This window comes from Mesocricetus auratus, unplaced genomic scaffold (genome assembly GCF_017639785.1).
Source record: "Mesocricetus auratus isolate SY011 unplaced genomic scaffold, BCM_Maur_2.0 Super-Scaffold_100009, whole genome shotgun sequence".
Taxonomy (NCBI): domain Eukaryota; kingdom Metazoa; phylum Chordata; class Mammalia; order Rodentia; family Cricetidae; genus Mesocricetus; species Mesocricetus auratus.
This window is the reverse complement of record NW_024429193.1, coordinates 29,080,179-29,107,533: the sequence shown is the minus strand read 5'-3', so window position 1 is coordinate 29,107,533 and position 27,355 is coordinate 29,080,179. Positions and strand designations below refer to the sequence as shown.

The following is a 27,355-nucleotide window of genomic DNA, read 5'->3' as shown; positions in this document are numbered from 1 at the left end:
CAGGCAGTTGTGAGTCACTATGTGATTTCTGAGAATTGAAAGAGCAGTCAGTGCTTCTAACTGCTGAGCCATCTCCCCAGTCTCCCAAATTGATTTTAAATTATACGTTAAACGGGCAGTCCTGGTGGGAAGCAGAGGCAGGAAGATTGCCTTAATGTTAATCTACAGGGCCACATAGTGAGAACTTGTCTAAAAAACAAATTTGAAAAGAGAGAAAATTAACAATAAATTACACCTAAGTGTACATGTTAACATTAAAAGGTTTGCCTGGCATGGACAAAGCATTGGTTGGATTTAACCCCAGCACCACAAAGCAAAGAGAAAGAGCTTGCCTTGACAAAAGAGTAACATTCTTCACAGAAGCTAGCCCATAGAGCAGTTTTTCTTTTTCTTGTGCTAGGGAGGTTTCCTGGTATTGGGCTAGAGTATAGTTCCATGAAGCTTCATTGCCAGAGTCCTGCATCCCGTAGCGGTACACCAGAAGCCTGAGATTTACAGGAATGCTGCGAGAAGAAACACTGTTTCAATGATGTCATGTGTTTACTCACAACTCTGTTAAAATCTTCAAGACAGGGGAGCAATGCAAGTAGTCACCTTTCATTCTTTTGTACCCAGTTATCAAATAACTTTGAAGCGTTATTCAAGGCTTCTCTGTCTCCCATCTTGCATGCAAATCCTAACACAGAGGCACGGAGTAACCTTACAAAACAAATGAGCACAGAGTCAGGGCCTTAGCAACTCTTCATCATATTTTAAAACAAAAACCACAAAACATTAGATGAATATTAGTTTTTAAAAGGTAAGAAATAACCTTTCAATGTGGCTTCCAGAATCCTGCCATCCCAAAGAATCTGCAATGGGCTTCACTTGACCTTGGAAGTACGTCTGAAATAGAAGCAGAGCATACTATGAGTAAGAACTTGTTACTTGAATCTTGTGTCACCTAGAGCAGCTACTGCGATCTTTGCCCTGATAGTTTTGAGAAATTTGGGCCAGCACTTAGAAAAAGAAGGTGGTCACATTTTATAATGCTGAGTTTTCCTTCTGTCCTAAACATAGAAACCATAGATCTTTCTTTAATTTTTAAAAAAATGCTGACTGAGCTTTGTTGCTTTGATTGTCAACTTGACACAGCCCAGAATCACCCAAAAAGGGGTCTCAGTGGGAAAGTGTCTAGATCAGGTAAGTCTGTGGGGATTTGTCTTGATTCCATTATTTGATGTGGGATGACCCAGCCCACCATTGGTGGTACCATTCCTTGGGTAATAGTCGAGAAAGTAAGCTGGGCAGTCACAAGCATACATTAGTTCTTTGTCTCTGCTCCTAACTGTTGATGTAAAGGGATCAGCTGGTTGAAGTCCCTGCCACCCTGTCTTCCCAGCAATGGGAAATTTGAATGTAATTGGCCTGCATAATCTCACAGGGAACACCACTAATAGGAGGTGTGGCCTTGCAGGAAGTGTGTCACCATGAAGGCAGGCTTTGAGTTCTCATATATGCTCAAGCTACCACCCAGTGTCACAGTCCACTTCCCATTGCCTTCTGATCAAGATGTAGCCAGCACCATGTCTGCCATGCTCCCCACCATGATGAAAATGAACTAACCTCTGAACTCAATTAAGTGTTTTCCTTGGGAGAGTTGCTGAGGTCATGGTATCTCTCATAGCAACAGAAATCCTGTCTAAGGGAGAGTGTAACCTAGAATTGTGTACCAAATAAACCCTCTTCCTTAAATTGATTTTATCAGGGTATTGTTATCATAGCAACAGGAAAAGAAAAGACAACTGTTTCTTCATTATAGTATAAGTAGAAAAACACCTCACACACTTCTGATACTAAGATGACTGTTGGAGCATTGATGAAATATTTAAAAAATGACAGCTATTTAGAATTACAAAGACCATTTAGGGAACCTCACTATCCCATTACCACAGGCAGGCAAGTACTAATGTTCCTATTGCACAAATAAAACTTACACTCACAAATATCAAATAATTTTTCCAAAGGTCTTTCATTTAGTATACAAAATATCCAGATTTGGATCCAGAATCTGTTTAAAATTGTAAGCAGGCTGCCCAAGTGCTATTGAAATGACAAAGAAAAAGTAAACAGAAGTAATGAACTTAAAACAAATCCCAATGTGGAGATGAGAGTAAGAAAATATAATATTCTTATTTTGTTAAGAATAAACCAATTTTAGCAGCTAAATCAGTTTTAAAGTAGGTTCTAGTTTATAGCTTAAACTCTTATAAATTTAAATAAAATAGTCATTCGTTTTGTTACTAAAATGGATACCTTTTTGAGATATACTGAAACACAAATATGAAACACTTCAATGTGAAAAAGATCAGACAGTCTGTCTGCTTTGATTAGTCAAGTCCTTGAACATCTCTTGATTTCATGTGATGGATAGATATCCCTCAAGGGCTCCTTCCCTTATAAGCCATCCCAGTCTATTGAACATTTACATTTGTGGTATACTTATAGCATTAACATCACCTCTATCCTGGGGTACAGCTCTCTGTCATCTTCAAACATGCTAATGATATAGGTTACGGATGAGATGGCTCTCTGCCATGGTAAGAAATCCACTTCTGATTTGAGATACCTGGTCAAATTCAGAGCTTTCCCATAATCCAGTATTTGAGCTCTAAGAGAGAAAACAAACAGGACAATTTACTGAAAACTGGACTTTCAATTGAAAGGACCAGTATGGTGATTCCAGCATTTCATGTTGGTGACAATTCTTCTACTAAACACTTAAAAAAAAACTGCACTTAGAAACTGCAGAAATGACTTAGTTGTTGCAAACACTTTTTGTTTTAGCAGAGGACAAAAGTTCTCAGCACCCCTGTCAGGAGGGTCACACCTGCTTATAATTCTAGCCCTCTTCTGTCGTCTGTGGGCTCCTACCCCCCACTGTGTGTGTGTGTGTGTGTGTATGTGTGTATGTGTATAATATATATCTTTAAAAAAGAAAGAAGTTACACTTATTGTTGAGACTCAACTGAAACGTTTTTGCTCAGGACTGACTGGAGCCAAAGCTGAGTGATGGGGCACTTGCCTAGTACCCTGTGGTAGCCAGCGCCACAAAAAAAATATGGAAAAGTATTTCTAAAAGTTTGGTTCAGATATATTTGAGAAGAATGTTAGCTAGAAACCTTATCCTCAAAATTGCCCTTAACATTTTGAATGTTGACACACAGAAGGAGCTACTCTCAATCTTAACCAGAGATGTCTCTCTGTGTGGCAACCAATGGTAAATAAAGAAGATGCATGGCCACTCTAGGAGCTGAGATTAAGTGATGATTGAATGTGCAGTCCTAAATTGGATATTTCTACCTCTCCCTGTAAGGTTCAGGAGCGTTGCAGAAGAGGTCCGACTCAGGAGAGCTTTGGAAAACACATCTTTGCTGTTAATAAGCCAAGGTGGAAGCACTTTGGTCGAGTAATAGAATTTGATGAGAACTTGTAAAGAAGATAATCCTTCAGGTTCCATCTACCTACTTTCTCATTTATTTCTTAACAATAGTCTAATGTAGTCACATCTAGTTTTCTGTAAGGATTTTGATCCAGATAAGGATTAAAAGGTTACTCCAATTTCTGCAGAACCAGAATTTCAGTCAGGTTCAAAAGCTTATAACCCTTTGAAAAATGTCAACATTTTTGGACTTCCGATGTCATCTAAGGAATCCATGCAAAATATTTCTGCTTCAACTGCTAGCCATCAATCTCGCCATGAAGCTGATTAGTTAGTGATTATTGAACAATAACTCCAAGTAACAGTCACATGTTAGTTTGGATGGCCATTATCATAAAGGATTTCTTGGGCAGTATGGATACTAATAAGCAATGATGATACAGAACTGTGGAAAAAAATTAGGCACCTAAAAATAATGCCAAATTCAGGCAGAGAAGCGAGAAAACACTTCCCAGGGAATCCACATCTATCCTCATGCTTAGAAAAACTACTGAAAAACATAGAAATCAAATGAGATGTGTATCTAGCTCCTGAAGAGAGTCAGTATAGTGGCATCTTGCTTTACCAGGGAACTTGTGGTGGTGGCCACACCCTGTGGGCGTGGCTTTGGGTGAGTAGATGTGACCCCTTAGAAGGTAGAGGAGGGTCTGCCTCACTCTCTTGGGTTTCAGTGAGAGCATCGGAAGGGCAGAGACTGCATCTTCTAAAGCAGGAAGAATGGGGCTGTTATTTACTATTATTTGTGCAAATGCTAATAAATATCTTGAGTCTGGTGAAGACATTTAAACCCCACCTTCAGGTAAGGATCTTAATAATCATTAGGGTCAGGTGATCTGAAATACATCAAGAGATGCCATAGTCACTGTCCCTCTGTTCCCCAATTTAGGTTGCTTCTCTCTCTAAGTTCAGATTACTCTCAGATCATGAAAAAAAAGTCAAATTTCCAAAATAATTCCAAAAAGCTAATGTGGCTTATTCTTCTTGTCCCAATGACTTAGACAAAAATTCATAATTCTGGATTAAAATATCTAATAGTAAGCTTGGGCTCACAAAACTGAAACACTGGGCATTTGTTGAATCAACTTATGAACTGTGCCATTTACATTTTATCGTTTATTTTTAGGGGGTTGGGCCTACCGCTGTGCATATGTGGAGGTCAGAGGACAGTATATAGGAATTACTTCTCTCCTATCACGTGGGTCCTGGGGCTCGAACTCAGGTCATCAGGCATGGCAGAAGCCACCTCTACCCTTTGAGCAATCTTATCTGTTTAAGATGCACTTTTGATCATTTTAAAATATCACTAATTAAGTCAAAGACTCTAATATGGAGTATAACACACACCATGCCAGCAGGGAAGAAGGCAGGGTTGGGAAGTTTGCATGTCTGTGAATAGCTAATGTATGATTTTTTTTTAAAAAAAGAGGGCCAAAAATAAAAATAATGATTAAAATGCAGACTTTGGATATTTTCAATTAAAAACTCATACTTAAATGCAGTTGAAATTAATTTTAAAGATGTATGGAAAACTCATGGTATTTTAAGTGACCCAGCCTCATGTCAAGACATACCTTGTCAAAGCAAAAGCATCATCAATAAAACTTGTACGGTCAGCAGCAGAGAAGTACTGGAAGAGGAAGGAAAAAAAACACATGATTCTCAAAAGCAAAGAGCACTGAAAAAATTAGTACTTTTAAAATGCTGTTCTTGGAACAAAACTACAATAGTTCATAACCACACTTTCTCTTACCAAGTGGTTTGAGGACAGAGTCTCGACTATCCAGTCCCAGGTTTCTGCTTCATAATTTACACGATAAAACCCAATGTGATCTGGGTTTATTTTGAGAAAAACATCTCCAACAAGACTAGAATTCAAAATGATTCCTGTGGTAGTAAATAAACACTAATGAGAAACATGTTTGCATACACTGTAAACACAGAAATTAGACCCAGAGGGCAAAAAAGGAAGAAAAACAATATTAGCTCAAACAGTAGAGTTTGATTTGGACCCAAAGCCCCTAAGCCTAATTCTTATTTAGTTGCCTAACTTTAGAATGTCACCAGAGTGAGCAAGATGAACAAGAACTAAGCAATGCCAACAAGCATCCTACCATTTGTAACTTGCACTCCTCCCTGGCAGAAGCACACGCTACATGAGTACAATAATTCTAAGAGTCCTTCAGCAAAGAAAATGATGCCCAACGACAGAAATCCATGCCTCCTAGAGGGGAGTCCATACATTCCCAAGTGTAATGGATAAATATGCAAAAGTTATTCACTAGGACAGCCTGGAGAAGGGATGAGATGCAAACATTTAAAGAATACCTCAAAATAATCTCAGAAGCCGGACCTATTAGTATATGTTCAGAATTCCAGCTACTCTTGGGGTTGAGACAGACTATAGGCTTACCTGGACTAAGGTGAGTTCAAAGCCAGCCTGAGAAACCTAGTGAGACCGTGCCTCAAAATCAAATTAAAACAGGTCTGGGGATGCTTCTTGCCCAGCATGGAGGAGGCCCTGGGTTGTATCCCCAGAACAAAATATATCCAGATTGTAGCTAGAGGAAGTAAACATTGCTAAGCAGGACCGTGATATGAGAATCATGACATGTTTAAGGTGTCAGGATGTGCTGCAACTGACTTGGAACCCAAATACAATGTTCTTACTTGGCAATCCACTTTCTACTTGTGCTTTCAATTTTATTTGTCTTTATAAGGTCATCTACATCCTTATCTCAGCTGACAATAATAGAACTTTTTTTTATCAGTGGAGTTAGCAAATTAACTTTCTTCCCAAAGTACCATCCAACAAACACACAGGGTTCCAGCATCTAGCTTTTAGAAGCCCAATGCTGAAAAGACAGAGACCTAAATTTTAGGTCAAACATATACCTTAATAGCTGTGCTTACATACCACAAGTATTTGCCAACATTACTTCTATACTTTTCCATTAATGTATATTTTGTGTGCATGGAAAATGAACTATGCAAATATTGTGGGGACTTGGACTATGTGAGAGGCTTCAAGGAGTTTACTATAGTGACAATGTAGGAAATACTACTGGAAAATAGCAGATGAGGCTGGCAAAGGAGACCAGTGTTCATGGCACGTGCCATGTGAAAGGGTTCATGCTTTGAGAGGGAAAAACACAGAGAAGATAGTCAAACAAGGAAATAACATACCTAAGTCTGTTTTCTAAAAAAATAATTTTTGACAGTGATATGGAAGATATTCTAGATTAGATTCTAAAAGCAGGAAGACCAGCTTCCTAGGACAAAGATCTTTTCTTCTTCTGGAGGCTGCCATTTTGTCTTGTTGACTGTGTCGTTTGCCTTACAGAAGCTTCTCAGTTTTGGAAGGTTCCACTTACTCATTGTTGCTCTCAGTGTCTGTGTGTCTGTGCTACTGATGTTCTATTTAGGAAGTGGTCTCTTGTGCCAATACATTCAAGGCTACTTCCCACTTTCTCTTCTATGAAGTTCAGTGTGGTTGGTTTTATGTTGAGGTTTTTGATCTATTTGGACTTGAGTTTTGTCTGACAGAGGACTGATCTACAAAATATGCAAAGAACTCAAGAAACTAGACATCAAAAGACCAAATAATCCAATAAAAATGGGGTGCAGAACTAAACAGAGAATTCTCAACAGAGGAATCTCAAATGGTGGAAAGACACAAAAAGAAATGGTCAGCACTCCCATGGAGGGCCTCACCCTCCCTGGGGGAATGAGGGGATAACGGGGGGGGGGGGTTGGGGGAAGGGCACAGGAGGAGGGGAGGGAATGGGAGAGGGACCTGGAACTGACTTGTGAAGCAACCTCGTTTCTTATCTAAATTTAAACTGGAAAATAAAATATAAAAAAAAATAAAAACAAAACAAAACAAAAAAAAGAGAAATGGTCAGCATTCTCAGTCATCAGGGAAATGCAAATCAAAACAACTCTGAGATAACATCTTAAACCTGTCAGCATGGCCAAGATCAAAAACTCTCATGACAGCTTATGCTAGAGGGGATGTGGAGTAAGGGGAACACTCCTCCATTGTTGGTGGGAGTGCAAACTTGTACAACCACTTTGGAAATCGGTATGGCAGTTTCTCAGAAAATTGGCAATCAATCTACCTTAAGACCCAGCAATACCACTTTTGGGCATAACTGAAAGGATACTCAATAATACTACAAGGACATTTGCTCAACTGTGTTCACAGTAGCATTATTTATAATAGCCAGAACCTGGGAACAACCTGGATGCCCCTCAACCAAAGAATGCATAAAGAAAATGTGGTACATTTACACAATGGAGTACTACTCAGCAGTAAAAAACAGAAATTTGCAGACAAATGAACAGAACTAGAGAAAGACATTCTGAGTGAGACAACCTGGGCCTAGAAAGACAAATATAACATGTTCTCACTCATAAGTGGATATTAGACATAAAGCAAAGGACAAGTAGCCTACAAGCCACAAACCCAGAGAACACAGGTAACAAAGAGCACCCTTAGAGACATATACATGGATCCACCTAGGAAGGGGAAGGGAAAAAAGACAAGCTCTCCTGAGTAAACTGGGAGCATGGGGGCAGGGGAGAGGATGGAAAGGGTGAGGGGAGGAAGGAAGGGGAATAGAGAAAATGTATAGCTCAATAAAAAATAAATAAACAGAAAAGCAATTAGCTGATTTCTCAATGACTGGAAAAAACTAGGACAAAAGGGCAAGAACTGGGCTGGAGAGATGGCTCAGAGATTAAGAGCACTGGCTCTTCCAGAGGTCCTTAACTCCCAGCAGCCACATGGTGGCTCACAACCATCTGTAATAAGATACGGCATCCTCTTCTGGCATGTTTACATGCCAGAACACTGTATATATAATAAATAAATATTTTTTAAAGGGTGAGAACTTGGACTGATGTGGCCCCAATGAGAACAGCAGAATCAAGTTAGAGGGAAAGCCGGCATAGCCCTCCTTCTGCCTAGAGGAGGGGCAAAGGCACCCACAGTGGAGTGAGTAATGATGTTGTAGTCGGAGAAGAGAGGAAGGCAAGTTTGGGAGGAAAGATGATTTAAATTTTGGAAGCATTTGCAAGGTCTGGAAGATATCCAGGACACAGTAGTTTTTCATAGTATATAAGTAAATTCTTCAACAAGACAATAAGTTTCCTTAGGAACCTTTGGAGCAGGTACTTGACAAATTATAAACCCTTACCTCACTCATGCATCTTTCTTTGTCATTTGGCCATGAAGAAGTTGTTGAAAGGAAACTAAGCTTTTGGCAACCTTACTCTTTGAATGTTTGTATTGGGAGGAGAGTTTCTTGCTCAGGGTAAAGCCATATGTTACTGAAGATAGAACAGGAACTTCTAAGTTTGACAGACCTAGGATAAAATCCTTTCTGTGAGACTGGCAAGCTGTGTAACTCTGGCCAAATCACTTGACCTCTCTGTGTTACAACTTACCAGGAGGAAAACAGGGATCAAAATCCCTCTCGGGGCTGTTGTGAAGATTAAGTAAGATAACACACATGAAGCGGGGTCACATCGTTAGGTGTTATGTGACCAACAGATGGTAGCTATCCCCATTATTATGAAACGGGATAGGCCGCCTGGTCTAGAAATAGCCAAGCAAATATAAATAACATTGAGAAGTTCCTGGCAATCCATCTAAATACTGCAGTAATTTACTGTGCTTTCTACGTGCCCGGCTAAGCCTGTCTAATGTTACCGTGATTTTTCTCACTTTATGGATGAGGAAGTTGAGACCCAGGAAGTCAGTAGTTAAGGACTTTCCAAGTTCATGCTACTTTGAGAACAGTTGACAACAGCAAACTGTAGGGTTGTTCCATGACATAGCAAAGCAAGCAGACCTGAACAACCGAGGCCTGCTTATGGGTAGAAGAGTGTGCAGCTGGTTTCATTCTTTTTAATGATTGGGACGCCAGCATGTGTGCTTTGCAGGATACCTGGAAATAAAGTGCAAAGAATGCCAGGCACATGCCTGAATGGTATGTAATTCCAGCACTCAGGAGGCTGAAGCAGGAGGATGGCTGCAAGTCTGAGGTCAGTCTGTGCTGCAGAACTGACCCTGTTTCCAACAGAACCAAACAAAAAAAGTGTACATAATAATATAAAGGCTACTCATGCAGCTTAATTTTTAAAAATGTCTTTGCGTGTGCCTGTGGGAGAAGCTTCCACATCTGTACACAGCAAACAAAAACAGGAGCGATGACACCCTACCTACTCTTTCTACAACTAGCAATCTTGGTCATTTGAAATTATTCTCAGAAGCCTTACTTTATATGTTGAAAACGGATGTGTAATGACCACAGGGGAGTCTTATCACCCACTTTAATAAATGATTTTTTTCTATTTTAATTAGTTCCATGCAGCAAATGTTGAACAAGTTATTCCTGGATGGGCTCTTTCTTAGGAACGTCACTCTCAGAGCTGGCGGGTCAGTGAGTGAAGGACTGGACACACCAGCGAAGACTCAACCCGGCATCCCCAACATCCCCCTAGAAGGCATTCACCTGTAACCAGCATTAAGAGGGAAAACAGGGTCCATCCCTGGGACTCTGGCCAGCCAATCAACCCCAAAACGCTGAGCTCCAGGTTTAGTCAGAGATCTTACCTCGAAGACTAAGGTGGAGAGTGGTTGAACTCCGATCTCCATACCCATACACATGGTTGAGTGTGTGTGCAATATTACACAAACATGCCTACAGCACGCACATACCCACGCAATAAAAAAATTTTTAATCAATTTAAAATTTCTGCTCTCTAAAATCAAGCATGATTCGCTGTAAAATGGACTTTTTATCCAAGTGTGGTAACATTTTTCAACAACATTGTGCTGCATTGGTAGCCCCAGCTATTTACTCAAGAGACTGACATTAAGAGGATCAGGAATCAGGAATTGAAGGTTGAAGGCTAGCCTGGGAAACTTAGTGAGCTTGCAGAGTGGTGGAGGGGAGAAGAGAAGAGAGATGGGGGAGGAAAGGAAGAAAAAGGGAGAAGAGAGGAACTGAATCATGACTGTGTGAGCTATAACTGCAGGGTTTCGCCCAGAGCTCAGCACAACCGATTCTGCATTTGCACGGTACATGAGATTCAGTGTGACTAGTCATGATTGTGTGAGTTATAACTGAAGGGCATCCCCCAGAGCTCAGCAATGGACAGAGCATTTGCCCTCAAAGAATGTTGCTTGCAATTGTTTGTTCTTTGGTTTTTGAGACAAGATGGTGCTACATGGCCCAGGCTATCTAGAATAATGTCTTAGGCCTCTCCTATATTAACATCTTAGGTCCTCTACTTTAGTAACATCTTAGACCCTCTCCTATAGCAATATCTTAGGTCCTCTCCTACAGTAATGTCTTAGGTCCTCTCCTATAACAATGTTTTAGGCCCTCTCCTATAGTAATATCTTAAGCCTTCTCCAAAACAATGTCTTAGGCCATCTCTTTGACTCCACACCTGAGATAATGCTTTAGTCCCTCTCCTAGCCTCCATTCCTGGAGTAATGCCTACAGAAACAATGTTCGAGCAAGACTGATAACTCGCCTGTGACAACTTTCATCTAAATGCTAGCACTTAGAAAATCAAAGCATAAAGGTGGTATCCTATTAGATGTAGCTGCATCGTTATAAGAGAAATGGCGACTGATATCAAAGACAGGGATGTCACTAACCAGAGCATAGCTGACATCATCGGAGAACACACTGGGCAAGCAGCCCTCAGCTAAGCAAATGCTCACCAAACTCTTACCATGTGCCTAGCAGTTATTGATAGTCTATGGGGGACAAGAGATACGTTAAGTGCTTTGTATCTTCCAGGAGCTTATCATTTAGTTAAAAAAGAGAAGAGAGCAAATGGAGTTTCAATAACTACGGTTTCTATTTAAATGCCAACCACTAACATTAAGAATAAAAGGATTCCCAGATTGGTGACTGAGAGGCCAGCATGGGACTGATCCAGGCCCCGTGAACCTAGGTGTCAGTGAGGAGGCCTCAGTAATCTATGGAACCTTGGATTTATCCCTGGCATACAAATGGACTTTAAGAGCCCATTCCACATGGAGGGATGCTCTCTCAGCCTGGACACATGGGGGAGGGCCTAGGCCCTGCCCAGGATGATATGACAGACTTTGAAAATCCCCCATGGAAGGCCTTACCCTCCCTGGGGAGCAGAGGGTGGACGGGATGGGGGTGGGTTAGGGGGTTGGGGGTCAGAGGAGGAGAGGAGGGAGAGGGAGCTGGGAGTAATATGTATAAAAACTTAAATAAAAAAAGATTGTGAAACTAAAAAAAACACATAAAACACAAAACAAAACAACAACAAAAAAGAATAAAAGGACTGACAATGCTGCCAGCATCAACTATATAATGAAAAAGTATTTAGAATAATAATCTTCTAATAACATCCCAGTGACCACAAATAGTAGTAGCAAGAAGATAAGGCAGTATATTTTGGTAAGAATAAATTCACTGTAGCAGAGTTAAGACTATTTAAATAAGGGTGATTTTCTGTCTAGGTTCCAATATCCAGAAAACATTTTGTTTGAGATTTACTTCTTTTGTTAGAAAACAAATATTTTTCCCCACTGCTTAAAATATCATGTACAATACTAGCGTAAATGAAACGGAAGTCCTATTATTGCTTGGGGCATTTCTAACTGCTGAGTCACCAGAGTGGCCGAGAGCAGGGACGTGAGACAGGTAACATGAGCTGCTTGCCCATCTAGTACACTCGGGACATATTCATCATCTGTGCCCTGAGCTCAAAATGTCCTCAAACAGGAAACAGGAACTCATGGCGTAGCCTAAAAATGGAGCAGGCGCTTTGAAGAAGGAAGCAATGTCCAGTGTTTTCCTGGCGAGGAGACCAATCGTGGTTCTAAAGTTTCCGATAAAGGTAGATTTGTTATCCCAGCTCCTTGGACACCCGAGCCCTTCATGCATTCATTTATTCACTCATGCGTGCAACAAACAATTACAGAGCAGCAGCAACAACCAGAAAGTCATTCATTTTGTCAAAAGAATATTCTAGAAAGAAGAGAGACATAGGTATGGCAATAGTGACACAAACGCCATGTTAGGCGTGTCTGAGAGCTGGAAGGGAGCAGGTAAGCCCCCCCTCTCTCCTCTCTTTTCCATATACTCCCTGTCTGAGGTACAGACCCCTTCTGTACTTCCTCAGTCCTATTACCCTCAAACTCTCGTGAGCCCCTGAGTTTTGATCTAGGAATTTTTTCCATAGCAACCTTTCCTGGACCTATAAATTTGCACCAGTTCTTGTCCTTTACCACCTGCATCATGGCAACAGTTATGACTGAATGTTTGTCTGCTGACCTGCCCTAGACAGCAGTCTACAAGATAGGAAGGGTAGAACTTCAATCCCCTAGTGTTCATTCCCAAACTGCCCCCAAAACTACTTTCAAAAAATTATTTGCTTGAACTAGGAGTGCCGCTTACTTGGTAACTACAATGCTTGCTGAACAGGCCTGGAATCGTAGATTCCATCCCCAGCAAGGTATAAAGCAGGTGTATAGCCTCAGGCTTGCGATCCCAGCACTTTCTGGTGGAGCAGAAGAGTCAGGAGTTTAAGGTCATCCTTGACTACATAGCAAGTAGGAGGCAACCTGGCTTACATGAGACACTGTCTCAAAAATAAAACAAAACAAAAACTTGCCTGACAGAATGAACTAATGAATTAAGGATTGTATATCCAGAAGATTCTTTCTAATAAATATATAGTAAATATTAGAAAAATAATTTATTCTGAATCCTTGACATGTTTTCTGAAGTGCTTTATTGAGCTTTCACTATCTAGAACTTTCTCTTATATGAAGTCCTCATTCCATGAAAACACTGGAAAATTATGTTAGAATGGATGAATTATTCATGTTTTTAAATCTTCAAGCAGCAAATCAAGCTGCTGCTGACACAGTCTTCTGACCCTCAGTTAGACACAGCAACCAACAGGGAGCATATGTGGGGATGGTTCAGTTGAAGGCATTGAAACCCTAACCTTCTTTACTGTCTTTTATTTCTCTTTCTGTCCTTTTCATTTTCTGTTGGCAAACCTTCCTGTGATTAGGAAAATGAGCAGCAGACAGACCACAAGACATTCAGCTCAGAGCTCAAGTACAGCGTAAATATGTGGAGTACTGAGACAAAAAGGCATTGATCTGGAATCTCTGGAAGGACTCAGAGTCGTTGGCCAGAACGTCATAACAATCATTAGCATAAACAATCAAGGGGAAGTTTTCCTCCGATCATATTTTCTGCCAGGAACAGCCCAGAGATGAATCTTACTTTCATAGTATCAAAGATGGAAAAGCTGTCAATGAATGAGGGTTTATAAGAAAAGAAAAAAGAAACAGCAAAGATGAAAACACCTAAGGCATAATTACTACTATGGAAGCGATTCTAACATATTCTGTAGGATTAAAAGGTCCAAAGTGTATGACAGATAAAATAGTGGTAACATATGCATGTGACATAGGATGACATATATCCACTATGAGAGGGAATGAAGCATTGACCCTTGCCACGACATGGAAGAACCCAGGAAAACCTGCTTTAATTGAAATGAGACAGTAGAAAAACGCTATTATCATAAAGCAAATTTCCAGAATAACTTAAGTCCTCACAGGCATAAGTTCAGTAATTGTTTAAGGCCTGGGCATGTGGAGGATGGAAGGGAAGTCACTAAAAGGTATAAGTCTCTTTCTGAGGTGATGATATCACTGAGCTACAAGCTTAACCAAAAAGATTGGATAATACACACACACACACACACACACACACATTTTTTTTTGAGATAGAGCTTCACGGAATTCAAGCTGCCCTCGACTGCAGGCTGAGTGCATTCTCTAGGTAGCTGATGATAACCCTGAGTTTGTGGTCCTCTTGCTTCTGCCTGAAGGCTGGGATTATAGCTGCTCACCACCAGATCTGGGTATATTGCTCACAACCACGTCTGGTTATATATGGTGATGACAACAGACCCAGGGCTTCCTGATCACTGGCTAAGTGTTCTACTGACTGAGCTCTAGTCCCCAGCTCAGGTAACCCACTTTAGATGGGTGAATTTAGCAGGTGCAGATAAAGGAATGCAGGTTGCTTTTAGCTTCAAGAACCCCCAGGGAAAGCCTTCAGAACATGCTGTTCTAAAACCAAATTCTCATGGAACAGAATGAAAAAATCCAGTCTGTCTTAGATAAGAAATGTTTTGCAACACAAGACAACTACAATGGTCAAATCATAAAAAGCAAGACTCTCCATGGCTTAGTTACTGTGATGAAAGATGTATTAAGATGGTCTTTGCTTGCAAGTGACTTGAACTCTAGCTAGGATGGCAAAATGCAAAAGACAAGACTCCCCTGGGATTGATACTAAAACCTGTCTTACTTATTTGGCCCTTTTTCCTCAGCAACTTTGAAACTCATGATAAGACCTTGATTTTAAAGAACCCTAAATTGTTTTCAAATAAGGAAAAGAAAAACCGATGGAGAGAGAACAGGAAAGACATTGCAAGCTGATTGTTCTAATTGAAAGAGAACATTTGAAAAGCAGGCCATTCCCGTGCTAGTCTAAGAAATCTGGTGTCTTATCTGATACAAAGAGCAGAAGAAGAAAGAGGGAAGAAGAAAGGAAGAAGGAACAGAGGGATGAGTTGGAGCGCGGGGAAGCTGGAAATGCAGAAATCTTCCAGCTTGCTTTCCCAAGGATTGGCAGGTAAATACCATTCCTTTAGCTCTGGTGACGTGTTCCTGTCACCAGAAAGATAATGGAGGTGGGAAAGTTCTCGTTGTAGACAAAGGTATAGAATTTTCGGTAAGTTACTTAAGAGAGGACTTTTAGCTGAAATTTACAAGTTTTGGCTTAATGGTTGCTTCATTGTATTTATATTTGTTTACTGAGTGAATCAATTCAAAGAAGAAATGACTGTGTGTTAAATAATATTTACCTTTTTCTGACCTGTTGTAGACGACGACATTTGAATTGTTATTTTCAGTCCATCTAATTGGAATATTCCATGTGTAACTAAAAGTTTTAAGAAAGAAAACATTTAACTTAGTCACGAAAAGCTTAAATGTCGAAATCAACAGGTGAGCACATTTTTTTCCTTACAAGTGATTGGCCAGTGTGTAGTACACATCACACACAGTTTGCAAAATGTACTTCAGGGCTGAAGATGGGCCATGCCACTGACGGTTCCCAGTCTCTACATACCCACAAAATGTAGAAACTTGCATGAAAATTAGATAAGCGTGAAGAAAGGTGTTCAGTTAAAAAAAAAAAAAGCTTTGAAACAAATATCTTGCATTACTTGCACAAATGTAGCATTTTACACTAAGGCGGAGCCTCTGCGCTGGGGCCTGTGTAGGTTCTAGCATGTTGTGCTTTCCCAAACGATACTGAGACTCTACCTCCCTACCCAAGACTCTACCTCCCTACCCACCGAGAATCCCACTGAGCATCGCCTGCTCCACTCTGGAAATCTCCTAATGAGACCAAACATGAGGACCAGTGCTGCAAAGGAAAATCACCAGGTAAGCTTGTTTTTGAGGAGCCCAAGTGTTGTCTTTATCTCTTTTGTGGAATTGGAGGGTTGGTTCTAGGGCCTTCTGCATGCCAAGGATGCCCTTTAACAATGCGTTACTTTTTAACTTTATTTTGAGACAAAGCCCTTCTTAAACTATGCAGGCTGGCTTCGAAATCACTCTGAAGCCCAGGAAGGTCTGGGACTTGCCATCCTCCTGTCTCCACTAGAACGTGGCGCTACGTGTTTCAGGAGACTAGTGTATAAAAGGTTTTCTAGGTCCTACAGTGCATGTCCTGGGTGCTTCAGGCCTACCCAACACCGTCTGCTTGCGGCCCCCACCCACCCCCCCCCCCGCCCCTAATCTGGGTAAGCTTTCCTACCTGGCTAACTGGGAGCTACCCTCAGGCGGCTGGAGCCTGAAGGCCCAAAATTCCAGGAAATTTACTCCTCTGAATGTGGCCCTTTGCCATGGTAGACGGTAGCGACAACCGTCTTGTCTAATCTGTCAGGTACATGCGTGTGGGCTACAGAGCTCCCCTGAAGTTGGCAGCCAGTTACTCTCTACAGATGCTGCTTCATACAGCATCCCCGCTGCACCCCCTCTTTCCAGCTCCCCACTTTCACTTGCAGAGACATCCAGGTCTGTTTTTAGTGAGCCTTACAGCTTCTCAGGAGAGCGACAGAGAAGTGTTGTAAAGAGCCCTGTTCTATACCCTTGCCATGCTGCTAGTTTGGTTCCGACCGGAAGACAGCAGAGCATCCTTGACTCTTCTATTTCTCCCACAGAGGCAGCCTGGCCCAACACGGGGCAGTCAGGGGCTTCACGACAGTCTTCACGAATGTGAAGCCTCCCTGGGGCTACACCATACTAAAGACTGGCAGAAGCCGTGCTATTGAAAACTGACACGAAATATACTATCCTGGGGTGTCTATGAGTGTCATACATAAAAACAATAGAAAGCAAGGGACACTACTGCCTTCCAATTTTAACTTCGTGGTATCATACCTCATCTTCGTTGAATAAGGGAAAAGATTTAGGAACATAAAATGCTGGAGTGGAAATCACATCAATGAAGCGATAAAGGGTGTTACATGTTATCTAAATTCAGGGGCATCAGCGATCATTCCTGAAGGTGTAATTAGTGCTCAGGCCTTCTTCTTTTTTTTTTTTTTTTTTTATTTTACGAGACAGGGTTTCTCTGTATTGTTTTGGAGGCTGTCGGTCTAGCCTGGCCTCGAACTCACAGAGATCTGCCTTCCTCTGCCTCCCGAGTGCTGGGATTAAAGGCGTGCACCACTACCACCTGGCTCAGTGCTCAGGCCTTCTTTCAGGCTCCGTCAATGTTAAATATGACTGCTCTGATTTTCTTCACTGACTCTGACTCAGTCATCCAAGATGGCATGCCTACTCCTTTTCTTCTGCCTCTCAATGTGGAATGGGTGCCCAAGGCCCTGATATGAAGAAATCCCACTGACAGACGAGAAATGGCCCATTTGAAGAGATGGTGAAGGCCACAGTATGACCCACATGGGGCTCGTTTGAATGATAAAACTTTCTGTTCACTAAGCTTCTCCTAATCTTGGATTAAGCAAAGAGAAACACTCTCAGGAGTGTCACTCAACTCAGAGCATAACTGTGAGTGCATTGTCTACCAAATCAGAGCAACTCTGAACAGACAGAAGCCAGTCTTAGTGTAGGAAAAGAACCGGTTTTTTATTTTTTATTTTCTGGATAGATGAAGGTACTTTTTAGACATTTTTTATTAATGTATGTTAATTGTACTAGGTAATAGTCTGCCTGAAAGTATTTATTGTAATCTATTGTTGTTGGTTTTTTTCTAAGATAGGGTTTCTCCGTGATGTCCTGGCTATCCTGGAGCTTATTCTGTTGACCAGGCTGGTCTCAACTCACAGAGATCCACCTGCCTTTGCCTCCCCAGTGCTGGGATTAAAGGTGTGTATCACCATTGCCTGACATAATCTAGCATTTTAATAAAGTAAAATATAAGGAAGGCTTGCTTCTGTTTTTAAGGTTTCTTGCTCTCTTGTTCAGCTACTGTTGTCTTTTAACAAATGTTGTCAATAGGGAAGAACCTGCTTTCTGTTTCTTTTCCTGTGGCTATATAATTGTATTTTATAAACATGAGACAAATAAATCAATTTTATGGTAAATGATCTCTAAGATTCATGCCTCTAGAAATTAAAATAAAATGTGCAACAGTATCTGGTTAAAACCTCAAAAATATTAACATAAATGTTTAGTTCATTTGGTTATAATATTTTTTGGGGGGATCTGCATAGAGAGGACTTGATAGCCAAGGAGTTTATTTTTTTGTTGTTGTTGTTGTTCTTAACTACAGTCCTGTCAGCTCAGCTCAAACAAAGCCAGGGCTGACTGTCTTTGGTTTAATAAATCAGTGGCTACACATTGACAGGGGGAAACAATTACTGGAGAACTTGCCCAGTGGAAGCCTGTTTTGCAAGACGGAAGTACATTGTTGTTTAACATTTTAATATTCAAATTCAGGCAAAATATATATGGCCAATGTAGTTTGCCAAAACGAAAACACCAAACTATAAATGAAACAGTCAAAAATGTTAACAGAGCCAAGCCAAAATCAATTAAGTTGACTTTTATAACTGAATTATCACCTGAAAACAAGTCAACTTGTGTTCTAATCCAGGTATCATGAAATAAAGAGTGAAAGTAACTGGTTTTCTCCATCATAGCCCCTTCTAAAGTAAAGATGGAGAAGCATAGACCCCCACACATAGGTCGGGAGAAGCGAATGCCCTGGTGACCCACACTGACATAGGTGCCCAGAAGTGCAGGCCCTGGTGGCCCACACTGGTGTCGGTGCCCAGCTGAAGAGAACGACCAGACCTTGCTTTACAGCAAGACTCCCGGTTTCCCTAGACTGTGCTCCCTGTGGAAAGCCGAGTGTGGCTTTCAGGACAGGCTGACAGTAGAATAAGCAAAACAGGCTTTCTGGATTTTACTCCAGTTCAATAAGTACCAGTCATCATCTTAGAAGAATCTAATTGAAACATTCTGAGCGCTTTCTATTCTCTGATACTCTCATAGTTACAGTGCCTTGGTGATTTTAATTTCTGAAGTGCCCAAATGTGTTGCTAGTGTGGTTTAATTCCCAAAGCCAAGTTCTGGACTCCTTCACCCAATCTATGTTGTATGTATCATATCATGTGTTCGCAAATATCTTTCAGTTTTCCAGAAATACAGTTAGAGTGTCCTGCAGGACAAGAAGAATATTAGATGGCCAGGGGACTTAAACTTGTGCAATTTGTTCATAAATTCATCATTAATCAAAACTTTGAAGAGCTGGTAACGAAAACTCTAGACCTTCACGTCCCTCCCTCAGGTTAAGGCTTCTGGGTTTAATTCTGCAGTTTAACTTTACTAATTTATTTAGCCAAAGTGTTCTAGTTTACCCACGAGAGGGCATGGGTTAGCTCCCTAATATTCCTTGTCCTTCTATGTCCTTTTAACAATAAAATTTAATAAAATAAAATCATTTCTAGACTTCTCTATGGGTCACAAGTGGACCTCTGAGAGAGTTTCACCCCACCTTTCTTGCCCCGTGGATTTCGGCGTCACTACTGTTCTGCAAAGTGAGACCAGCCACCTAGTGTTAGTTGACCCTCCACAACCAGCTCTCTGAGGAAAATTGATAGTGTTTGCTCATTTCCATGAGATATACCAATGGTGCCTAAGGACAAGCTACAAACAGTATCCCTGGGATTGGAAAGGGAAACAGGCCCTGCCTGTTTCGATGCCTGGATCAGTTCCTAACACTTTCTTACAGACTATGCCACCCACTATGCCTAGCTGTTTTCTTGTGAGGGTAACCTCTTACTCAGGCACAAGGTCTTCACCTTTGCCTTCTCCTTCATATTTACCATCTCATTGTGTCTGTCTTATATTTTCGGAGAATTTCTCCCTAATTTACTTTGGCTAAAATTCTAGTCTTCCTTCTGTGTTCTCAACTTGTCTTTCTGGGACACTCTGTCTTAGATGATGAGCAAAATCTCTTTTTTTAAAAAAACCTTTGAATATATCTCAAATTCTTCTTTCTTTTCTATTGTCTTCTTCTTCTCCTTCTTCTTCTCCTTCTTCTTCTCCTTCTTCTTCTTCTTCTTCTTCTTCTTCTTCTTCTTCTTCTTCTTCTTCTTCTTCTTCTTCTTCTTCTTCTTCTTCTTCTTCTGCTTTTACGTTCTGAGACTTTTCATGTGTTTTGATCCTCCACTGTCTATTCATATTATAAAAAGGGAATTGAGCTTATTATTGTTTTGTGTCTGCAAGTATGTTACACGTTTGCGTGTAAGTGTGTACATGCTACGGCACTTGTGTGGAAGTTAGTGGGTAACCTGGAGTGCTGGTCCTCATGGTCCACCTTATTGAGACAAAGTGTCTCTATTATCCTCCTCTGTGTACGCAGACTAGCTGAGGACTCTGGGGATTCTCCTGTGTCCACCTTGCATTTTACCATAGAAGAACAGGGGTTACAGATGCACACACGGCCTCACATGGGTTCTAGGGATTCAAACCCAGGCCTGTATGCTTACATGGCAAGCCCATTGCCACCTGAATCATCTCTCAAGGCCAAGTTGATTATTCTTGGGGGCTGGAACGCCAGCTCTACTGTGGAGGAGGGAAACAGGCTTTGGAAACAAGTGTCCCTGTGAGCTGGTGTTGGGGAGGCCAGCCGACCCTCCTTGCAAGTGCTGTAGCAAGGGAAGCTTTGCACTGGAGCCTCCACCATGGAAGTCCTTGGCTGTCCTCTACTGATTTAGTCTATTTGGGGCGGGGGAACAAGCCATCTGGATTTCTGCCCGCTGTCACTGCCAAACTTCTGAGAGTGCTCTCCAGCGAGGACAATGGCGTGAATGGGAACAAAGTGGAGGGTGTAGGTCCAGTTGGCACAGTCTGGACTCATTACTCGACCTATTTGCAGCTTCATGTGTCATTGCTCTCTACGCTCTTCATGTACACCGTGAGTGCGGTGCCTGTCTAGTGACAGGGAGACCCTTGTCATTATCTGACAGCATCCTTTCCTGCTCCTTTTGGGCCACTGTTTGTCCTATAGCCTTTCTCCCAGCATTCTCCATAGCCTACAGCTCCACCCACTCATGTTCATCACCATCGCAGCTTTATTTCTTTTATGGCTTCCATTCTTCTATCAATGGTATCCAAGTAGAAGAGACACAGATGCAACGTGTGTGCTCAGCCTGTCGCTCAGCTAGCTCTGGACTCTCTGTCGCCTCTACACTGTCACATAGCAATCACACAATGATAGCAGGATGATCGCTACCATTCTTTGAAGTGTGTCATCATCATAAAGCCTTACTTAAGTGCTGACGGTGGCTCCAAAGGGTTGGCTGTGGAATCCAACAGAAAGCGTTTCTGGGTTAAGTTCCTCCTTGCATTCACAGTGATCACAGGATAGCCCATCTGGCTAGTCCAGGTGTCCATAACTTCTTTCACTGGCAGATTACTTGCCTGTCGTTGGGGATAACAGAGATCCATTATTTTATTTATACACAAGGGGAAATTAAATATTAGTGATACAGTTGGACAAAGAAATGTCTAAAGGTATTGCCTTCCTTACCTCTTCCAATGACTCCCAAAAGTCTGAAGTTTTTGCATTGCTGAAATGGAATTTTTTCAAGTAATTCTATAAGAGAAGAAGAATGCTTTAGATTCCAACCTTGGCTTTCCTTGTTCCTACACAGCCTCAGCTGGATCTCGCTCAACGGCTCAACCTGTGTCCATGTCATGAGAAGAGACACAAAACAACATACAAGACAGGCGTGGCTTTCTTGTGCTGTGTGAATTTCATATCACTAACCATTCTTCCCATTATTCAGCCGTTTAAAAGGTGGATATGTCTTCAGTGCTTGAACTCTAAAAACGGCATTGGCCAAATTTGTCGTGGAAAGGAAATGAAGATGCATGTAGTCTTTTGAAAAGTGATAAGGGTGGTTATGAGTGAGTGGGAGAAATTATTCACTATGGGAGCGAGTCTTTACTCTTCAAATACTTTAAAAACATAAATCTTTTAAATAGAAGTCTGCCCTTTAGTCAGTTCTGTCTGTAAGATCGCTCTGCATGGGGAGATATTAGGTATTCCCCTCCACCCCATCCCACCCCCCCACCCCCCCACCCTCCCACCCCCGCCAGAACATTGCCAGTCTTTTCCCAATCCCATAATTAGCCATTGTGCATTGCTAGGAGGGAGGGGTCGTCTACAGATCTACCCGTGTTCCCGCCCCCCTCCTCCCCGAGTCCCCTCCTTCCCACACACTGGGCTTTCCAGACCTGTGCAATAGGGAATCTTACTTAGAAATCAAACTTCAACAAGGGCTCCCAGAGCTTAACTTTGTACGTAACATTTAATCTCTAAATTGCTCTAATGTTTAAGGAGGTGCTATATCTAGGTCTTATTATCTTCTGGATTCTTCTTTATTCCGGGCACTTAGAGATAAAATAAACTTAGAATCACAGAATGACTCCAGCATTGCTGTAGCCGGTATGGAATACTGCCCCCATGTTACTTTTTTTCCTTTGTTAATTCACTTCTCAACACTACCGCCAGAGGGCAGGCGAAGGAAGGCAGAAGTGTGTCTGTTTCTGGTCTTCATTCCAGACTTAGACACTTAATATAATCACTATAACCGTAGCTATGGGTTCATGCGGCCTTCTACAGAACAGTGGTCTCTGAAAATCATCTTGGAGGAGTTCATTTGTTCACTGGGTATTTTGTTATTGTTTCTTGTTTATTTTTGAGACTGACTTTCCCTGTGTAATAGAGGCTGGCCTTGGCCTTGTGTCTATTCTTCTAAGTGGGTTTTTTCTTTTTCTTCCTTCCTTCCTTCCTTCCTTCCTTCCTTTCTCTCTCTCTCTCTCTCTCTCTCTCTCTCTCTCTCTCTCTCTCTCTCTCTTTACTCCTCCTCCTCCTTCTTCTTCATCTTCCTCTTCTTCTTTTTTTGTATACTTATAGGATCTTGAGATGAGAAATAGGCAAGCCACCTTGGAACTGGATAGTACCTTAAATATTATTTAATGCCATGCTCCTCTTTTCGAGGTGACAGAAAAGGCCCTGATCAAATGTCTGCTTCCTTGGAGGAAGAGGGATGTCTGAGACTCGCAGGCAAGAATCAACACATCAGGCTGTTACGTTTTGGTTTGGTTTTTTTCTGACTGCTGTTTATTGTCCCTCATGAACTAGAGTCTGAGCTGAAATTTACATGGACACTACTAAACGGTCCCACTCTTAGTTTGTCTAGGTCAGGGTTTCCTAATACTCCATACTAAGAATGTCTCCTCTTCCCTTATCACAGTTGCATCATCTTTCTACTCGAATCCCATGATGACCTAGGCCTTAGCCAGCTGGTGCTGGTGAACACAAAAGAAAAATGAACGGTGTGTGTTGTTAGTGTCCTGGGAAGGAAAAGGCCTTCCCAGCTCAGTCGGTCTTCTTTCCCAGGGAAAATACTAATTACTTATAGCAGAACAAGGAAAGATGGAAACATTTCTCATAATAATATATTGTTACTAATGTCCCAGCATCTATTGTACTTTTAAAATGCATAATTGCAGCTCAAGGGTCTTCCAGTTAACGGCAGCATCACTTTGTGGTGTGACATTGTCCTTGGTGTGATGAGCACACAAAGGAGACACGCCTGGTCTACTCAGACTCTGCACTGGCCGCCTTTCTGATGGATGACCAGTCTGGGCAGAAAGCTAGAATTTGTAAAAGAAAGTCCTTGAACTCCAGTTTCCCAGACCATGTGACTTTGGGGCAACAGCCTCAGTGTGAGGACAGCAGTTCAAGGATTCAGGTGAGAGGTTCAGTGTCCCGGATGACCTGAGAACCTCACTGATATCTAAAAAGATCAGTTTGGGTTTGGGATTTGGTATTTCTTTTTCCTATAAATCTATTCCATAGTGCTATAATCTTATGAAACATATTGCCTGTTACCTGGGTTAAATGTTTAGGGTCATCATGATTGAAGACTATTATCACTTGAGAAGTATTAGTCTCGGGGAGACTTTAAATACTAGTGACCACACATCAGGAGTGAGCATTTACCGAGTGATTAGCTCAGCTGTTTATTTTTAAGGACATTTTTGACAGCTCTCTACAAAACTTAATCTGATGGACCATTTAATTTAAAGTAGCAAGAATCTGTTATTCTAAGTGGTAATTTAAGATTAAAACTATGCAAATAGAATTGTAAGAGTCTTTAAAAGCAAGCTTTCTTTTTTCTTTCTTTCTTTTAAAAAGAATTTTTTGTTATTTAATTTGTGGGTCTCACTGGATAATCCTGGCCTAGAACTCACTATGTAGATCAGGCTGGCCTTGAACTCAGAAATACACCTGCCTTTGCCTCTCAAATGCTGGGATTAAAGGCGGACCCACCATGCCTGGCTTTTTAAAATTTCTAGTTCAACCCTGTATATTATAGATATTCACTGAACAAACACCTGTTGGATCACCTAATACGTGAAGAATTCTATAGGCATGCCTGAGGATGCAGGAGACAGGGCCTCCATGAAGGTGGTCACAACAGAGATGTGGTGGGCACTGAGTTAGAAGCTCAAGGGAAGCTATACAGCACATTTCTGGTAAACGATCACACTGTCCTGTGCTGGCATGGTCCTGGAAAACGCATGACAGAGAACTGATAGTGTGAAATGTTCCTCTCTTGTGTTATATGGACTGGAATCCATCAAGTTTCTGGACTAGCACAACTGGAGGCTGGAGGGGGAAGGGAAGCAGCTAGGGGGTAGCTCCATCTCTAGGTTGAAATGCGCCCAACCAGAAGATGGGGCAGTTGTAAGGACACATTGTAGTGACTTCAGTAAAGATCAGGAGACACCAACCCTGAGATAACTGGCATAGGGTCTTCTAGAAGAGCAAAAACGGCCTGGACATTTCCAGTAAAGGATCATTACAGAGCCTTAACTTGATATACGGTCACCCGTTATCTCTTACACGTCTGTCCACGTACAGGGAAAGTAAGAAAGCAATTATCCGTAATCAAACGCGTTTATCAGCTGCATATCAGTATGGCTTACTTTTGCTAGCACTAACTAAGAAATCGTACCTGACACCCTTTTTGAAATTTGGCTGGCGTGATCCAGTCTTCGAGCATTCTCAGAATAGAAGCTCCCTAAGTTGAGAAAAAGAGGCCAATTAAATTAATGAAACAGCGCGAGGATCAGGGATCAGTTTGCATCATCACAGCATTTTATGATTGTATCTGAGTGTTTCTTGAAGGTCATTCTGGTGAGTGGCATCGGTATAGTACTATGATTTAGGGCAAACAGACAAAAACCCCAGCACTTGGCACCCTTCTGTATATATGCTTCCAAATAACTAGGTGGTAAAGAGAAACTGCTCTAATTGCCTTCGTATCAGTGACTCCAGGCCCAAATGGTTATTGCATTTCCCCAGGGTAGCCGGCAGGTGGCGCTTTGTTAATGAAAGAAAAAAATTGGTCCCCACAGCACATTCTAAGATGAAGCACTAATTTCAAGGTAAGATTATGGTAAATCATTAAGTATACCTCCACATCGGAGACAATGATATATTTAACAGAAGGAAGTAGAGAGTGAAAATAGCTTATTAAATACTTTAGTGTGGATAGATATAAAATGTAGTTACAAAACCTTTCTCATCAAAAGTAGTTAGCTTTGGGTGGTTTTATAGATCTCAAGAATCTGAGGAATGCCCTGATTTCCAGCTTCTCCCGTGTGGGTTAATAGCAAAGCACACCACTTCTAAGGTTTTTAAATCAGTTTTCAATTAATGTACACGAAAAATACAACCTTCCCACTTAACTTAGTAGTAATTACTGTATTTCCCAAGTATTTTAAATTGCATTTGGACATGGTAAGAATAAGGCTTAGAAACATATTTATTTCTGGCAATATTTTAAGCCTCCGGAGGACCTAGGGCTTAAAGAATTGAGTCTTCCTTTGTGAGTTACTGTGACAGATGATCAATCATTTCAAAGAAGCCTGAAAAGATGCCATGGGAATATGAGAGGAAAGCAGAAAATTATGGCATCAGCACCAAATAATAACTATTTTTCACTTAAGCTGATTTTGATAAACATTCATTTTAATAATGATAAACAAACACGACTAAGTCAGGGTTCATCCCAGACAACAGTAGCTTTCGAGTAAGGGGACAGAAAGGCTGCTCCATGGGGAAGTGAGGTGGGGGGGGGGTTACTAAAATAAAGATTTAAATTATATTCCTACAAGTATGGAACATGTATGGAGGAGACAAAGTAGGAGGTATTGTGAGAGAGAATGTCATAGAAAACTTGGGTGGCACAGTCTCAGCTTTATCGTCTCAAGTTTTAGTGACTAAGAAAAATTCCTTGTCTGCTGTACACAAACCTAATTAACTCACACACACACACACACACACACATACACAACTCACACTAACATACACACATACACACACTGGATAAAGGTTTTCCTCCAACTAAGCTGCATCTGAATATTTGTTCTGGACTTTAAAGTGTTCTCCTACTAAAAGTGCCCGTGTAGATGGATTTCCTCATGGACCACACAGCAGAAAAGTAAGACGTATTATCTTCCAGAAGAATCCAGTAAGAGCCGGTGGGATGGTTTAGATAAAGGTGCTTGCTGCCAAACCTGACAACCTGAGTTCAGTCCTCCCTACACATATGGTGAAAGTCGAGAAGCTGCCTGGTCTCCCTCTACATTCATATATGTGCTTCCCCAGCATAAATTTTAAAAATTAAAGAAAAAAATTAAATTGGATGTTTAAGATATAATTTCTTAATTATCAGTTGCTTTAACCAAAAGTGGGGGGGGGGGGAGGATGGAAATTAGTTCCAAAATCCTGTGACATCGATTCCTTGGCCTGCAAAGTATCAATAGTGACTATTCACCCCCGACTGTGCTCTCCACTCTCCCCAGAGCTCACATTAGAATCTAACCACTTCTTAAAAACAATCTGTCAGACAGTTTGTACTAAAAGTCAGCTAATACAAAGACGTTCAGAACCACGCCACGCACCCCCTACCTTGCTGTATGATATCCCATCAAACACCGAAGTTATTTCAGCGGGCGTTGACACCGGGACAACCACTGGGTGTGAAGACACCAAGGAGTCATCTTCTTGCACAGGCAGCACGTCTTCCAACAGCACCTGACTGAGCTGGAATGACACAAAGAACTTCAGACCGCTTTCTGCTTTATACCGCCCCGTGTCATCAAAGCGGTGGGGAGAGAAACGGAGATGACTCCAGTTATGTAACATTCTTCAAATG

General features: G+C 41.4%; 1 protein-coding gene across 2 annotated transcripts in view; it reads right to left on the bottom strand.

The window, feature by feature from the left end:
- The window catches only part of LOC101830901 (glutamyl aminopeptidase), a 75,200-nt gene that overhangs the window by 9,298 nt on the left and 38,547 nt on the right, over positions 1–27,355 (bottom strand). The window contains exons 7-17 of one of the 2 annotated variants that reach the window (XM_040751801.1): positions 27,109–27,243; positions 25,148–25,213; positions 21,646–21,711; positions 21,385–21,536; positions 15,440–15,516; positions 5,232–5,365; positions 5,053–5,108; positions 2,500–2,650; positions 812–885; positions 595–699; positions 333–518 (exon numbers count right to left, since the gene is read on the bottom strand). In XM_040751801.1, coding sequence (XP_040607735.1) covers positions 333–518; positions 595–699; positions 812–885; positions 2,500–2,650; positions 5,053–5,108; positions 5,232–5,365; positions 15,440–15,516; positions 21,385–21,536; positions 21,646–21,711; positions 25,148–25,213; positions 27,109–27,243 — 1,202 coding nt within the window. The remainder of the gene's footprint in view (positions 1–332; positions 519–594; positions 700–811; positions 886–2,499; positions 2,651–5,052; positions 5,109–5,231; positions 5,366–15,439; positions 15,517–21,384; positions 21,537–21,645; positions 21,712–25,147; positions 25,214–27,108; positions 27,244–27,355) is intronic. The other variant, XM_040751802.1, reaches the window with a different exon arrangement.